The following is a 15377-nucleotide window of genomic DNA, read 5'->3' on the forward strand; positions in this document are numbered from 1 at the left end:
TGTTACATTGTTTCTGGGCCACATGTGTGCTAAGTGATCGAGCAGTCTGCTGCTGAGCCACACCCAGCCGCGTGTTTGAACATGTGGGTTAGGGCATGCAGCAGCCTTGGATTCTCCAGCAGGTGTGCATCGAGGCACCTTTGCCTGAGGAGTGAGCCACGTTGGTTGGCTTTTTGGCTTTTGGTATTGGGTAGCTCCAGCCTTGATGAAATCCTTTCTGTTTCTGCCGTGTGTCCTAGGTTGGTACATGGATCCTTGGTGGTAGCCCTGGCCCACCTGGCCTTCTTTCCTGTCTTTCACTTTTTTTCTTACTCTTTTGGCACAAGTCTGACTCAATCACTTAAGTTGTCCAGGCTGTACTCAAACATGATCCTTCTGCCTCAGCCACCCAGAGTGCTGACATGACAAGTGTACGCTGCTACATCCAACCTGCCTGCCTTTGTATTGTGACAGTCTGTTCCACATCCTCTCTTCTCCATGAGAGCGGAGGGCTGGGGCTGATGGACTCTTCTGTCTCTCGTGTGAGGTCTCTGCTGTGTGTTGCTGAGGCTGGGGAGGTATGAAGCACACTTACCTTCTGTTTCTACGCCCTTTCTTCCTACCTGGCCCTGTGTCCTAGTGGACTCTGCTGACAGGTCCCAAGGCAGCCAGGTTCCGCGCTGCATGCCTACTTGGAATGTGCCCTATTAAACTTGAAGACTTCATGCTTATGGGAGGTCTAGGTGGTTCCAAGCACATACTATACACATGCTTCTTGTTAACACTATTCCCAAAAAACAAAAACAAGAACAAAAAAACCCACTATTCCCAGAGTCTGATCAATCCTGAGTGGTTTTGTTCCCTCAGGGGCTTGAGCCTGGGGCTAACTTGTTCCCAGGGAGGAAGTTGCAGGGTTGAGGATGGAAGGTCCTGGTCTCGTCTCCTTCCCCTGTCCTTGTTATTCCTAGTGGATAGCACTGGGCCTGGAGGGGTGTGGGTCAGCCTTGTGGCTGGAGTTGTGGTACAGGCTTGGTGCTTTGTCACTCTGGGCCTTGAAGTTTGGGGTGCTTGTTTGTATTGGTGGCTTCTGCCTCGTGGCTGTGAGCAGAATTTGGAGAAAAGGATGCTGTTCATCATGGACTTGGGGGCGACCAGAGCTGACCCCACTGTGGGTTGGCAAGTGTCTGAGCCACCCTCCCCTACAGCATCCACTCTTATTTCCAGCACTGTCCTGTTTGCCTGATGACTGTTCCCTGGCAGGATATGAGCAAGCGTTAGCATGGTTCCATCACCCTGCAGTATTGGGAATGGAACTCAGGGTGCTGTGTCACTGAGAGATGGTCCTAGATTTTTTTTTTTTTTTTTTTTTTTGCGGAACCAAGGATTGAACTCAGGCCCTTGTGCTTGCCAAGGAAGCACTTATTCTGCTGAGCTAACTCCCCGGCCTTTTGAGCTAACTCCCTGGCCCTCCCAGATCTTTTTTTATTTTGCGGCAGTGTCTCCCTAAGTTTTGGAGTTGACCAGATAGGGTTGAAACTTGTGATCCTCCTGTCTCAGCCTCCTGAATAGCTGAGATTGTAGGAATGTGCCACTGCACTGGGCTTGTTTGGCTGTTTTTTTTGGGGGGGCGATGGTATTTGAGACAATATGTAGTGCAGGATGGCCTTGTGCTCACTATGTAGCCCATGCTGGCCTCAAATTCACCAGTCATTCTGTCTTAGCTTTGTTAGAATGCTGGGATTACAGGCATGCACCACTGAGTCCAATTTTTGCCTGGCTGTTTTAACTCCTTGTTTTGGCGGTTACTTGTGTCCTGATATTTGAACAAGCTTCAGAGCAGCTCTTGTGGCTTTGACACAGCGCCCTGGTTGGCAGACTCCAAGTCCTGTCTTCCGTTACTCAAGGGGAAAAGGAAAAAAGCCAGGAGACTAAAAATAGCCGAGTGTACTTTTCCAGGCCCACAACTGTGTCTGGGTCCAGGAATCCCCGCCTCATTGTAGAGGCTTGGCAGGCAGCAGCATCCAACCGGGCCTGCTGACCTGCTCCCTCCTGTGGCTGTAGCTGTGCCTGGCTCTCGGGAGCTGCTCTTTCCCAGCCTGGGCCCCCTTTCATCCCAGCTCTTGTCCCTTCCTGTTCCCTCAGCTTTTGTCCATGAGTCCCCACCTGACCTGTCACCACCTCCCCATCAGAAAAGGTGTGCTGGGGCTGTCTGTAGGTACAGGCACTTCTCAGACTTCTGGCTCAGTGGGACACATGTCACCTCAGCTCTTGAAGACTGAGGCAGGAAGGTCACAAGTTTGAGACCAGGCTGGTCAACTTGGTAGGACCCTACTCTAAATAAATAAACAAACAGTAGAGAAAGTGAGGTAGGACCTTTGGATTTTACTGTGTCCTGCCAGTGTGTTGGCTGCTCTGGGTGCTTGCAGGATGGCCGTGCCACAGAGACAACATGTGGCCATCACTTGTTGTTGTGGCTATGTTGTCAGCGTTGCAGGGTGGAGTGGAGCCTCCACAGTCTCCCTACTGAAGAGGGTTGAATAGGCCTGGCCTTCCTGTTGCCCAAATCCTCGCCTGCCCTGCAGACTGCTAGCTGAGCCCGGGGAGAACTGTGCAAAGCAGAGCTGTTCAGAGTCTCACTGGCTGTGCCTGATGGGCATCCTGTGGCCTGGCTTTCCCCTCTTGCCTTTGCATCTAGTCCTAGAGACTCCCCTGTCGTGAGTGTGATGCTTGGTCCCAGTGACACAGAACTAGGGAGTCAGGAACCTTGTTGGGGTGTGCAGGATATGGAAGGCGCTTCCTGGGTGGTGCTAGGGGAGGTCTGCCTTGGATAGGGAGCTGCAGGGGAGCAAACTGGTAGCAGACGGTTCAGTGCATGGCCATCTTGTAGATTGTGTTCGCTTTGTTTTTTTTATTGTTTTGTGTTGCTGAAGTTGCTATCCAACACTTCATACATGCTAGGCAGGTGTTCTGCCACTGAGTCACATCTCAGCCCTTTCAGACAGGGTCTCACTAAGTGGCCCAGGCTGGTCTTGAACTCTCAGTCCTTTTTCCTCAATTTCCTAGTGTGTTGTTATCATAGGCATTTGCCATTGACCTAGTTGAAATGGTTTTCATAGCAACAGGACCCAGGGCAGAACCAGCCATGGAAAATGGCCCACGGGGCAGATGAGACCACGTAGGGCTTGTAGAACTGTCTCTCGGCATCACTCATGCTGAGATCCAGCACCAAGGACTTGGTCTGGTGGCCCTCTACACACAGGCCTTGGTCTTGAGTTTCCTCCTGGGTCTGGCCTGCAGGCCTTGGAGAGCCTGAGGAGAGGAGAGTCTTGGACCCCAGCAGGGCTTGCTAGAGGCACTGCTTCTAGGCAATGGGCTGTGTGGACTCCTGCTGCAGGATGTGATGGGTGGGAACCCACTCCCCACTGGTACTGTTAACAGCCTTACTGAATCTGCCCTTGTGTTCATGGTGAGCAGTGCCCAAGGATGTGGATGCATACGCCTGATTGGGGATTTTGCATATCTCATCCCATGCTGCTCCCGGGGCACAGGCTGCCCTCTGTGGGGAGCTCTGTAAGGGGCCACATGGGAACCACATCCTGGACTCCAGACTGTTCTTTGGTTGGCCAGCCCTGCCCTTCTTGACCTGCAGTGACCCTGGCTGTCTCCTGGTCAGCCTGGTTTTTCACAGCCTTTCCACCCTCACAACTCTGTTCATCTCATGTTTTTTTCACAATGGCATGGAGACAGGGTCACAGTAGTAAATGTCTCCGTGTTTTCTTTCTCAGCTGGAACGGGGTGACTTTCTGTCGGAAGAGTGGAGAGAGCGGATTGCCAACACGAGGTATGGCTGTGGTGCTGTGCTCCTCATGGGCTGGAACCCCGGCTGGCGCTGGCCATCCAGGTCTCTGCCACATACACTCTTCTCTAAGTGCCAGCCCTGTTCGCAGCTTCTGTGGGGCTGCCAGCCTGCCCACCTGTAAGGCCCACGTAGGGCAGTGGGTGGCCAGCGCCACAAGTGCTGGTCCTGTGCGGTATCTTCAGCTGTCCTATCACAGGCCTTGACAGAGGGCCCTGGTGTACTTCTTCTGGGTCTTAAAGCATTGCTACATCCCTGCTTTTCCCTTGAGCTCCTGTCTGGTCTCTGGACAGCTGCCATTTGTGGTATCACTATCTTTGCTATGCTTGTCTGGTCCTTGGTGACCACTCTGCCTTTCATGGACTGCCAGGGGATGTATCTATATGCTGTGGGTTTCACACATGGGTTCAAATCCTGGCCCCTCTAAAAGGGTCTAGCCAGCCTCTCCCTGTGGCCCTGGGCCCCACAGATGAGTTCCTGGGATGGTGTGGGCAGTGCCTAGCAGTGGCAGCGGAAGCCTGTTGTCCATGCTGGGACTCTGCACTTGCATTATGTGGAGCTTTGGTTTTACTCAACTGGAACATTGTTTTGCAGTGTTATATTTGTGAATAACTTTGCCTTTGGTCCTGAGGTGGATCACCAGCTGAAGGAGCGATTTGCAAACATGAAGGAAGGTAATGCAGCCACATCTACCCAGGACCTATGTCGGTAGGATGCAGAGCAGAGAACTTCATTCCTCTGTGCTCTGAGACCCTGACCTGGGTTCCACTGCTCATGGACTCAAATCCCCAGTGCTCTGGCCATGGCCTGCAAGCTGCAGCTTTCCCAGGTGGTGAGGTGGCTTGTCTGCTTGAGCCCCTGCCTCAGAGCCCCTCTTCCTCTGGAGGTCAGGTAGGCCCATGGCCAATATGACCTTCACAGCTGCCCAGCCATTTGCAGGACTTGGGCTGTGGGGGCTGCTAGTGTGAGCATGGGGTAGTACTCCTGCAGCCTGCAGTTCCATGGCTCTCCCAGCCTAGGCCGAGATGGGGGTGGGGGGCGCAGGTCCTCTTCACAAAGGATGGGTGTGACCTCTGGCCAGGCTGCTTCCCTCTCCTCAAGCCAGGAAACAAATGTAAAAAATGCCAGTCAGGCAGCATAAAAGAAATCCCCAGCTATTCAAGCAGTACTGTCAGCATGGTGCATATGTCTGCATGTACCTTGGATCGTGTGTGTGTGTGTGTGTGTGTGTGTGTGTGTGAGAGAGAGAGAGAGAGAGAGAGAGAGAGAGAGAGAGAGAGAGAGAGAGAGAAACTGTGGCGGAGGTTGCTCCTAAATTACTTGAGAATCACAAGCTGCAGGCACCACTGTCCATCTGAATAACCCTCCTGAGGACCAGGACACCTCCACTGGGCACTGTTATCTCTTTAGAAAGTTTGCTTTCTGTCTTCAGCCATCTCAAGGACTGCTCTTAGGATCCTGTTCCCCAGCTTTCCTGATAGTGTTCATGTGTGAATGCTGTTGTGACTTGTTCTCTCACGTGCCTTCTGTTTTTTGTTTTTGTTTTTGTGTTCCTCTCTCTACTTAGGATGGACCCAAGGGCCTTGCACATGTATGACAAGTTTTCACTACACACCGTGCCCCAACCCTGACAACCTTGTTTTTGCTTTTGTTTTTTAAATGTATTTGGCACAGGGTCTCACTATGCAGCTTGAACTTGTAGTGATCCTCCTGTTTTCAGCCTCCTCAGTGCTGGGATTACAGGCATGTGCCAGCACTTCCCGTCTCTGTGGCTAGCTCATCATGCCCAGGGGCAGGGCTGGCACAGCATGTGGTGCCAGGGATTAAACCCCAGTCCCTATACTTGCCTAGCCGGCGCTTAGTCCGCTGAGGCATCTTACCAGCCCCTGATAACCTTGTGTTCATGATGCCAGTTTGTTCCTCGGGCTGTCATGAGGCCATCAACATCCTGGACTCCCTTTTTCTTGTGCTTCAACCTGTCACACACTGGCCTGGGCCCTGGGATGCCTGGTTGTCAGGAGAGTTGTGCTTGTGTGCCATGGTGGGGCAGGATGGCTATACTCCATGGTAGCAGATGTCTGGTCTTACTGGCCCTGCCCTCAGAACATCTCCCTCACCTCTACTGATGCTGATGGGACCCGGGGTCACACAGGACACTGCAGAAAGAAAATCACTGGGGACCATTGCTACCATGTGCACTAGGGTGGTCTGTGCATGGCTTTCTGTCACACCCCTCTGCTGGATGAGGTGTCATTGTGCTCATTTGGTAACTGGCCATGACACTGTCTCTGCTGTCTGTGGAGCTCATATGAGGCCAAATAGGCCTTGCTCACTGTGAAGCTCATTCCTTCCCTGCCACAGCAGGGCCCTGGGCCTGAGTCTGTGCTGCTGCAGCCCAGCCCTCTTGCACTGAGGGAGCAAGAGCCATGGGGTGTGGGTGTGTATGGATCTAAATAGTTGCATGTATTTGGACTTCCTTTGACTTTTTTTCATTGACTTTTTCTTTCTTTTTCCCTCTACCCCCCGTAGTACTGGAGATAGAACCTATGGCTTTTACACTGAGCTACATCCCTAGCTCTTTGTTGTTAAATTTTGAGAGTCTTTTTTTTTTTTTTCTCCAAATGCCTTCAGGGAAGGTTTGGCTGGCTTGAGTTGTGGGGATCGAACCACAGCAACCTGAGCCTTACTGCTTTGTTGAAGCAGCCACTTCAAGAACTGAGCTAAGGGGCAGGCCCCCCCTTTTTTTTTCCTTTTAATGTATTTAGTATAGGCTGTCACTACACAGATCAGATGTATAGTGATCCTCCTGTTTTCAACTTCCCAAGTGCTGGGATTACAGGCATGGGCCACCATGCCTGGTCTCAATCAATGTCTCAGCATGCCCCTAGGGCAGAGTCATCCCAGCACTCTGGGATTGAATCCCAGTCCCTGTGTCTGCCTAAGCAGGCACTTTAATCAACTGAGCTATCTGGCTGGCCCTGCAATAGTCTTTTCTTTTTTTTTTTTTTCCTGCAACAGTCCTGTTGCTCACTAAGTTGCAGAGGCTGGGCTTGAATTTGCAACCCATTCTCATTCTCTCTCTCTCTCTCTCTCTCTCTCTCTCTCTCTCTCTCTCTTTTTGTATTTAGTACAGGGTCTACCGGGTCTCACTATGTAGATCTGACTTGTAGTGATCCACCTGTGTTCAGCCTCCCAAGCGCTGGGATTACAGCTGTGCACCACCATGTTCAGTCTTAGTCGCATCTCAGCTTGCTCCGGGGGCAGAGCCGGCATGGCAGGTTGGGGATCACCCTGGCCCCAGCATCTGCCTAAGGTGCTTTAATCCACTGAGCTATGTGGCTGGCCCTTCCATTCTCTTTTTTTGAGACAAGGCCTCACTTTATCGTGCAGGCTGGCCTTGAACTCACTATATAGCCCAGCCTGGCGTTCATCCTGCCTCTGCCTCAGCCTCCCAATTGCTGGCATTACAGGCTTTCACCACGGAGTATGGCTCTTTTTGACTTTTAATTTGATTTTCTTTATTCTTACAATAAAAAGCAGCAGTGGGGGTATGGCCCAGTGGTGTACTTTCCTTACATGCACAAGGACCTGGGTTCCATCCCCAGCACAACAAAAATAAAAAGCTTGCTTCCTGAACACATTTATATGTATATACTTAATAAATATTTAGTATATTTGTTCTGAGTATGTATCTAGTATGTGTGATTTTCTTTTTGCATAAAATAGTCTCATAGTTTCAGGAAATGTTTCAATAATACCAATATTTAGTGGTCAACTTGGTGAAATGAAAGGTTTCTTGTTGTTTTGCTCTTAGAATTTGTTAAACTAACAGTGCAGTCAGACTACTGTAAGAGTTATTTGGAAGAATTATTTTTCAGTTGTCTTTTTTCTGGTTATGTGCAGGTTCCTGTGTAGCTCTAAAGTCTGGTTTTGAATGGCAACATTCACATGCAGCCTTGTTTTTGCTGGCTGCGTGGAGGGCCCTTTCTCAGGACCTCCTGTCCTGCTCTTCTAGTGTTGTTTGGCTTTTGTATTTTGGGACAAGGTCTTGGCTATATATTCCAAGCCGACTTTGAACTCTTACCTTTCCCAGTCTGGTGATCCTCCTGCCTTAGCATCTCAAGTGCTAGGACTACAGGCATCTACCCGTGCCCGGCTGTGTGTACGTGCGCTTGTGAGTGTGGGTGCGTGAGTGTGTGCATGTTGTTGGTAGTGGTGGTGGCCTCACTCCCTTGTGGCTGTCTTCCTTCACCATGTGGTGGTCCTGACTTACTCTGTGACCCTTTTCCTAAGCATTGATATAGCCACGCATTGTACAGCAAGGTCAGTGCTGTCTGTGAAGGTGACCCCAAAGCCTTGTTCTCCTTCCTTCAGTATTATGGGGCCAGGGTCAACACCAGTGAGATTTGATGAGAACTTACATTTTTATGTATTTTGCTGTACTGGGGATGGAATCTAGGCCCTTTGCACTAAGATATATTCCCAGCCCCATTCTTATTTTTTATTTTGAGACAGGGTCTCCTTAAATCAAGTTGTTGTCTTGCCTGTGCTTCAGCTTTCTTCTCCTTAGTCTCCCAGAGTGCTGGGATTACAGGTAGCCATCACCACACCCGGCTTGAGAATATTTGCTTTGTTCTTTTTCTTTTTTGGTGGTACTAGGAATCGAACTTGGGACCTTGTGCTTGCCAGGCAGGCTCTGTGCCCTGAGCTATCTCCCCAGTAAGAGCATTTTCAAGGAGAGTTAGGTACAGGATAGGTTCACACTTGGCAGTTAAAGGGTAGTTTTTTTCACTTGTAAGAAAATAGATAATCAGACCCTGTTGTTTATGTTTAGAGCACTCATTTATCCTTTTACAACTTTTAATCCTTTTTTTTTTTTTTTTTGGGCAGAATGGGGGATTGAACTCAGGCCCTTGTGCTTGCCAGGGAAGCGCTTATTCTACTGAGCCATCTCCCCAGCCCCTCCTTTTGCAACTTTTGGTCACATTCTAAGTTCCATTTCTCTCAGATGTATATGTCCATTTACCCCATGAATATCAATAATCAGTTTTTGTGTTTCAGGTGGGAGAATTGTGTCCTCAAAGCCCTTCGCACCTCTGAACTTCAGAATAAACAGCAGAAACTTGAGTGGTAATAAGCTCTTACATTGCTAGGTTTCTATGATCTTGGTTTCTCTAAACTACTGACACATTAAGAGGGTGTCTCCTTTGGCAGGGTTCCCATGGGTCTGATTATTCTCTGGAGCGGGCATCCTAGGTACTGCGGGTGTTAGCTGGCATTTCTGATTTCTGCCTGCTGTGTACCAGCCCCCCCAATCATGATGTCCACAAATGTCCCCAAACATCACCCATTGTCCTTTGGGAAGGAAGAATCACCCAGGTGATACTGTACTTCTCAGAGGAAGTGATGGAGAAGGAAATGCCTTGAATTACTAGAACCTGTGGGGCAGGGCTCTCCCCTTCAACACACTGCTGGCTCCAGCATGGGTGCGTGGGTACTACAGGCATCGGTTACCTGAGCTGTACTTCTTGAAAGCTGCCTGTGTACTCACCAGTGTCCTTGTGGCCGTAATCAGAATGTCTCTTGGTCAGCTGGTGGGCCTTTCTGCCCAGTGGAGCACATTGCCTCTCCTGACAAGCCCTGCCCTCCTGGTAGGAGCTGCCTGTCATGTGCTTTCCCTGCCTCTGGCCCAGTGACTGGTCAAGCCTTGGGGCACCGTGTTCCACTTGGTGTGGTGGCCATAGCTTAGGGTCTATTTCCCTGGCTAGCAGGGCTTTTGGGATAGCATGCACACTCCTCTAGGAGTCAGCTTGTGGCAGCTGAGAGCATAAGGAAGAACCTGACCTACCTGTCTATGTCGCCCCTCCCCCCCCCAAGACATCGGTACCATCATGCGTGTGGTGGAGCTGTCACCCTTGAAGGGATCTGTGTCATGGACGGGGAAGCCAGTCTCCTACTACCTGCACACTATTGACCGAACCATAGTGAGTGTCCCACATGTTGCCCTGACCCTGAGGTATTTCCACCTCTGCCTTGTCCCCAGGCTACTGTTCCTCCCTGTAGAATGACAGCAAGAACTAGGTCAAGACTAACTCTGGACACTGGTGGGTGGGAGTGATGTGGGATAATGATGGGTTTGCCCTTGTCACTCCAAGGCCTACAGTGTGCAGGGCAGCCTGTCTCCTCTGCCACCTGTTCCCAGCTCTCTGTGTGAGCTAGAGCCCCAGGGCTGGGCTGTCTTCCAGCACCCCCTGACATGGCCTGGCTGGCCTGTGACCTGCTTGCCCCCTGCTTCATGGATTCCCACTGCCTGCTCTGTGCAAGGTGTGGGGCACTGCTACCCATGTGGCCCAGCCCGTGTCTGCCACCTACCCCAGCCTGGGTTTGTGTCCATTCTGGGGTGGAGACTGGCAGCCATGGGGCAGCTGGGCAGGGCTGCAAGCTGAGCCACCACTGCTCTGCCACTGTGGCCACATGGTGTGAGCAGGTGACCTGGGGTGGGCTGGTGCTTTTGTAAGAAGGGGCCTGTGTTCCTTGAGCATGTCCCCAGATGTCATTATTTGGTAGACAAGGATGGGACTTGCCCACCCCAGGTAACCAGGGCTGGTGACTGCTTTTATACTTCGTCCCCATGTGTGGGTGCAGCTTATAGACACTTTCATCTGGGGTATCACCTTCATTTTGGCAGTCTGCAACTCACTTCTAATAAGTATATTTTTCTTTTCTTTCTAGCTTGAAAATTATTTTTCTAGTCTGAAAAACCCAAAACTCAGGGTAAGTTTATGTTTTCTTTCCCATGGTTCAGTCAGTAACATGCAAAGTCCAAAGATGCTAAGCTGCTAGAATGGCATGGTGGTCGGAGAGCCCAGCCTTTCTCTAGTACTCTGCTGTGTGCACCCCAAGGGCCCTGTCTCTGATATTCCCAGGAGATGTCCATAGTGCCCGCCCCCAGAGGAGAGAGTGTTGTTCCAAATGCTGATCTGCAGTACCTGAGGCAGGGAAGGCACGGTCTGTCTCATGCATCTTTTCTGGCCTTGGCTGTCAGTGAATGTCACCAGTGCCAATCTCTTGCCGGTCCCAGGGACCTTTCTGTGGAGTTGGAAATTGGCACAGGGCTGTCTCTAGCCCTTTTCTTGCTTGGTGCACAAATGGGGTTGGGCTGTGGGAATTCAGTGGCCTAGCTCCCTCCCAGTCCTCAGGTCATGTGTCCAGGGGATACCCAGAGTTCCCAGTGACTCTTAGGGGACCACTCTGAGGCCCACCCTACTCATGGAGGCCCTGGGTCTCCCTGTTGCAGGACAGCACTGCTGGACCTCTCCTCTGCCTCTGGCATTTTCTCCATCTGGTTAGTCCTGAAGGCCATTCCATTTTTCCCTGGTCACAGTCAGAAACCCTGGCTTATGTCTCTCTGTTGAGCTGTGAATGTTCCTAAGAGGGCTGCCACTCAGGCTCCATGCCTTAGTTTCCTCATCAGTGTCTGGGTGGAGGAGTTGATGCAGGCAGCGCTGGGATCATGAGGATACTTGTCTGCCTCTCCTCCCAGGAAGAACAGGAGGCCGCCCGGCGCCGGCAGCAGCGAGAGAACAAGAGCAATGCAACCACCCCGACTAAAGTCCCTGAGAGCAAGGCAGCGGGCCCTGCCGAGGCCCCCATGGTGAGGCCCACCACACTGCACTGGGCTGCAGGGTTGGGACTGGAGTCCTGAAGGGCTGCGCTGCCCTGCTCTGCTGCTCTGGGGTGCGTTAGAGCCACCCACCCCTGCCTGTGGTTGCCCTAACTCTCCATTCACCAGGATTCTGGTGCTGAGGAAGAAAAGACAGGGGTGACTACAGTCAAAAAGCCGTCACCCTCCAAGGCCCGGAAAAAGAAGCTGAACAAGAAAGGGCGGAAGATGGCTGGTCGGAAGCGTGGGCGCCCCAAGAAAATGAACACTGCAAACCCTGAGCGTAAGCCCAAGAAGAACCAAACTGCACTGGATCTCCTCCATGCCCAGACCGTGTCCCAGACAGCATCCTCCTCACCCCAGGGTAAGCAGCCTCACTCGTTCACCCAAACACAGTGTCTGGGTCTGTAGTCGTGCACAATAGGGGATTGCATCTTGAGTTTGACCTTGTCTAGGGCACAGAAGGAGCAGAGGCTGTCAGGATGGCAGTACTGTGTCCTGTGCCTAGGCCTCCTGGGTCTCACACCATGGGGCTTGGTCCTCACCTCCTTGCCAGGGAGGGTCTTATGTAGAGCAGTAAGGCAGGGCTGGACACATATATGCATGCCGTCATCCCAGGACTTTGGGAGGCTGAGGCAGGAGGATCACATTGTTTAAGCCCAATCTGGACCTGTCTCAAAGGTTGGGAATTTTGGGGGTGTAGCGCATTGTGATGGCTCTGGTTTTAATCACCAGTACTAAAGAAGAAACAAAGTGAAGCAAGCAGAAGTTTCTGAGATTATGGATTTAGTGGTGGCAGGGGGCAGGACCATAGGATATGGTGTTCAGTGGGTTCTCTGGACTCTGCAAGCCTCACATTTACAAAGCCACACCATTGCCTACCACAGTTTGTGGGCTGAGGGGATTGGACGGGCTGATACACAGGTGCTGCTCTTGCCCACAGATGCATACCGGTCCCCTCACAGCCCATTCTACCAGCTACCTCCGAGTGTGCCACGGCATGGCCCCAACCCGCTGCTGGTGGCGCCCACACCACCTGCACTGCAGAAGCTGCTAGGTGAGCCTCGCCCAGAGGGTGCCAGCTGGGATCTTGGTCCTGGGCCTTTAGGGATATAGAGCGGGTGCTGGGTCTGTGGGCCCTGGCTGCCATCTCACCAATTAGGCTGGGGGCTCCTGGTGACCCTGTGCTGAGCCTCCTGAGGAACATTAGCTGGGGTCAGGCCCACTGGGCAGGTTGACAGAGGCTCAGATTGGGCCCCTGTGAGCATCCGAGACTGGTGTCACCTCAGGGACTCCTGGGTGCTGTCTAACACGTGTTGTTATCATGTCTAGAGTGTTCCTGGCGGGTGGCAGGTAGATGTTAGGGATGTTGCTCAGCACTCCACTGTCTAGAGTCCCTACTCCAGAGGACACTGCCAAAGTGTCCCAGGGAGCCAACTTGCACTCTGTGGGCACCACATACAGCCTAAGGCCATTCTGAGGCCCTGAGGTTGTCCAGGCTCCCATGTCTGTGTCTGACACATGTCCCACCCTCTCCCTCTGATGAGCTAGCCAGAAGGCTGTGTCCTGTGTGTCCTGCTCCCATAGCCATGTCATTTATCTCTAGAGTCCTTCAAGATCCAGTACCTACAATTCCTGGCATACACGAAGACACCACAGTACAAGGCCAACCTACAGCAGCTGCTGGACCAGGAGAAGGTGTGTGTGGCCACAGCCTCAGTGATTCAGGGTCTTTTGCCCTGTGCTGGTCCCTGTGTCACCTGCTTCTTCCACCTGCAGGAGCGGAATGCACAGTTGGTGAGCACAGCACAGCAGCTCTTTGGACACTGCCAGGCCCAGAAGGAGGAGATCCGCAGGCTCTTCCAGCAGAAATTGGATGAGGTAGTGGCCTAAAAGCTGTGCTGACCACCCTGAAATCCTTTCCCAACCAAGCTCTGAGCTGGGCCCAGGGAGTGGGCGAGGTCTAGTGGATTGTCCTGATGGGCTGCTCTGCCTTTCCCAGAGCACTGTCATGGAATTCCTTGGGACAGAGGGTACAGGGCTAGGGTGGCTCTGGCTGCATCCTTGGGGCTCCCTCTGCTCCCCTCTGTGGTCCCACTTATCCCCTCTCTGTCAGCTAGGGGAGCTCTTTGCCCTTCTCTGGAAAGACATGTTTGGGCCCTTCAGGTTGCCATGGGGTTTGTCGCTATGATCAAGAGCCTCACTCATGCTATTGTGTTCCTTGCATTCCCAGCTGGGTGTGAAGGCACTGACCTACAATGACCTGATCCAAGCCCAGAAGGAGATCTCGGCCCACAACCAGCAGCTGCGGGAGCAGTCAGAGCAGCTGGAGAAGGACAACAGAGAGCTGCGCAGCCAGAGCCTGCAGCTGGTACATGTACCCGCTACGGGTGGGGCTTTACAGAACCTTGTAGAGCACTCTTGCACTGTGCTGGTCCTAACACTGGGTGGAAGCCTGTCGCCCCAGTTTTCTGGTCAGCCTTGCAATTCGCTGGCACAGGTGGCCAGAAGGTCTCTGCCCTTTGAGGCGTATGTGGTATGTGGTCCAGGTTTCCAGGTATAAGCCTTGCCTGGGACCAGAGGAAGGCAAGCTGCCTTCAGCTGGTCTGTGGCACCTGCCTGGGGAGCTCTGTTATCCCAGTCTGCTGTTCTCCCCTGGTGTGTATCTGTCCCACTGATACACTGTCCCTGTGCCCATAGCTCCGGGCGCGCTGCGAGGAACTTAAGCTGGACTGGTCCACACTGTCCCTGGAGAACTTGCGCAAGGAGAAGCAGGCACTGCGGAGTCAGATCTCCGAGAAACAGCGGCACTGCCTGGAGCTGCAGGTAGGCCCTGGGGTCCGGAGGGTGACTGGAGCTATGACTCCGGGTCAGGTCACTGTCACCCTGTGAGCAGCTCTAGGGTCTCAGGGCTTCATTCTGTACCTCAGGTCTGAGCACCTCTGAGTAAATAGTTTGTGGAAAGGTCACTGGCAGGATTTGCGCATTCAAAATCAGTTGATACCCTGGCAAGCATAAGGGCCTGAGTTCAATCCCCGGTTCTGCCAAAAAAAAATCAGTTAATGCTTTCTGATGATGCGAGAAGTGTGTTCAGTAAGGCAGGAAAAGCGGAGAAAGGACAGATTACAAGTTAGGGGGGTGTGTTTCCTTTCTATGCCTTCCTGCAGCACCTTGCATGATTGGTACTGTAGGGGCAAGATGGGCAGCTTTGCACTTTGTAACCTAAGGCCTCCATTCAATGGCTGTGTCCAGTGCCTGGTGTCCAGGGTGGCTTACAGCATCCCTGTCAGTGGGTGTTTCAGGTTCTTTTTAAGATGATGTATTACAAAACAACTCTGGAATGCAGTTCTTTTTTTTTTTTTTTTACAGTACCAGAGACTGCTTGAACCCAAGGACTGTGTCCACTGAGCAGCATCTTTAGCCCTTTCTGTGTGTGTGTGTGTGTGTGTGTGTGTGTGTGTGTGTGTGTGTATTTTTTTTTATTTTTTATTTATTTAAAAAAATTTTTTGTATGTGTATTTAGTACAGGGTCTCACTACACAGATTGAAATCATAATGATCCTTCTGTTTACAGCCTCCCAAGTATTGGGATTACAGGCTTCTGCCACCATGCCCAGTCTCAGTCGCTATTTTAGTGTGCTTCAGGGGCAGGGCCAGCATGGCGGTACTCCGGGGATCGAACCTCTGTCCCTGTGCCTGCCTAAGCAGGTACTTTAATCTGCTAAGCTATCTGGCTGTCCCTAGCCCTTTCTTATTTTTGAGGTAAGGTCTCACTAGGCCACTACATTGCCCAGGCTGGGCTTGAACTTGCCATCTTCCTGCCTTATCCTGCCAACACTGCTAGGATCATAGGTATCACACCTGGCCCAGAGACTTTTT

The 15377-nt window shown here is 51.9% G+C and overlaps 1 protein-coding gene across 10 annotated transcripts in view; it reads left to right on the forward strand.

Moving 5' to 3' along the window:
* Positions 1-15377, forward strand: part of Dot1l (DOT1 like histone lysine methyltransferase) — a 53201-nt gene that overhangs the window by 22517 nt on the left and 15307 nt on the right. For 9 of the 10 annotated variants that reach the window (XM_004632698.3, XM_023716947.1, XM_023716954.1 and 6 more), the window contains 12 exons: positions 3765-3820; positions 4430-4509; positions 8897-8965; positions 9713-9819; positions 10568-10609; positions 11379-11489; positions 11628-11862; positions 12442-12555; positions 13105-13196; positions 13278-13379; positions 13732-13869; positions 14199-14324. In XM_004632698.3, the coding sequence (XP_004632755.1) occupies positions 3765-3820; positions 4430-4509; positions 8897-8965; positions 9713-9819; positions 10568-10609; positions 11379-11489; positions 11628-11862; positions 12442-12555; positions 13105-13196; positions 13278-13379; positions 13732-13869; positions 14199-14324 (1272 nt within the window). Of the gene's footprint in view, positions 1-3764; positions 3821-4429; positions 4510-8896; positions 8966-9712; positions 9820-10567; positions 10610-11378; positions 11490-11627; positions 11863-12441; positions 12556-13104; positions 13197-13277; positions 13380-13731; positions 13870-14198; positions 14325-15377 lie in introns of those variants that run through there. The other variant, XM_023716955.1, reaches the window with a different exon arrangement.

Source organism: Octodon degus, unplaced genomic scaffold (assembly GCF_000260255.1).
Source record: "Octodon degus isolate 3935 unplaced genomic scaffold, OctDeg1.0 scaffold00050, whole genome shotgun sequence".
Classification (NCBI taxonomy): domain Eukaryota; kingdom Metazoa; phylum Chordata; class Mammalia; order Rodentia; family Octodontidae; genus Octodon; species Octodon degus.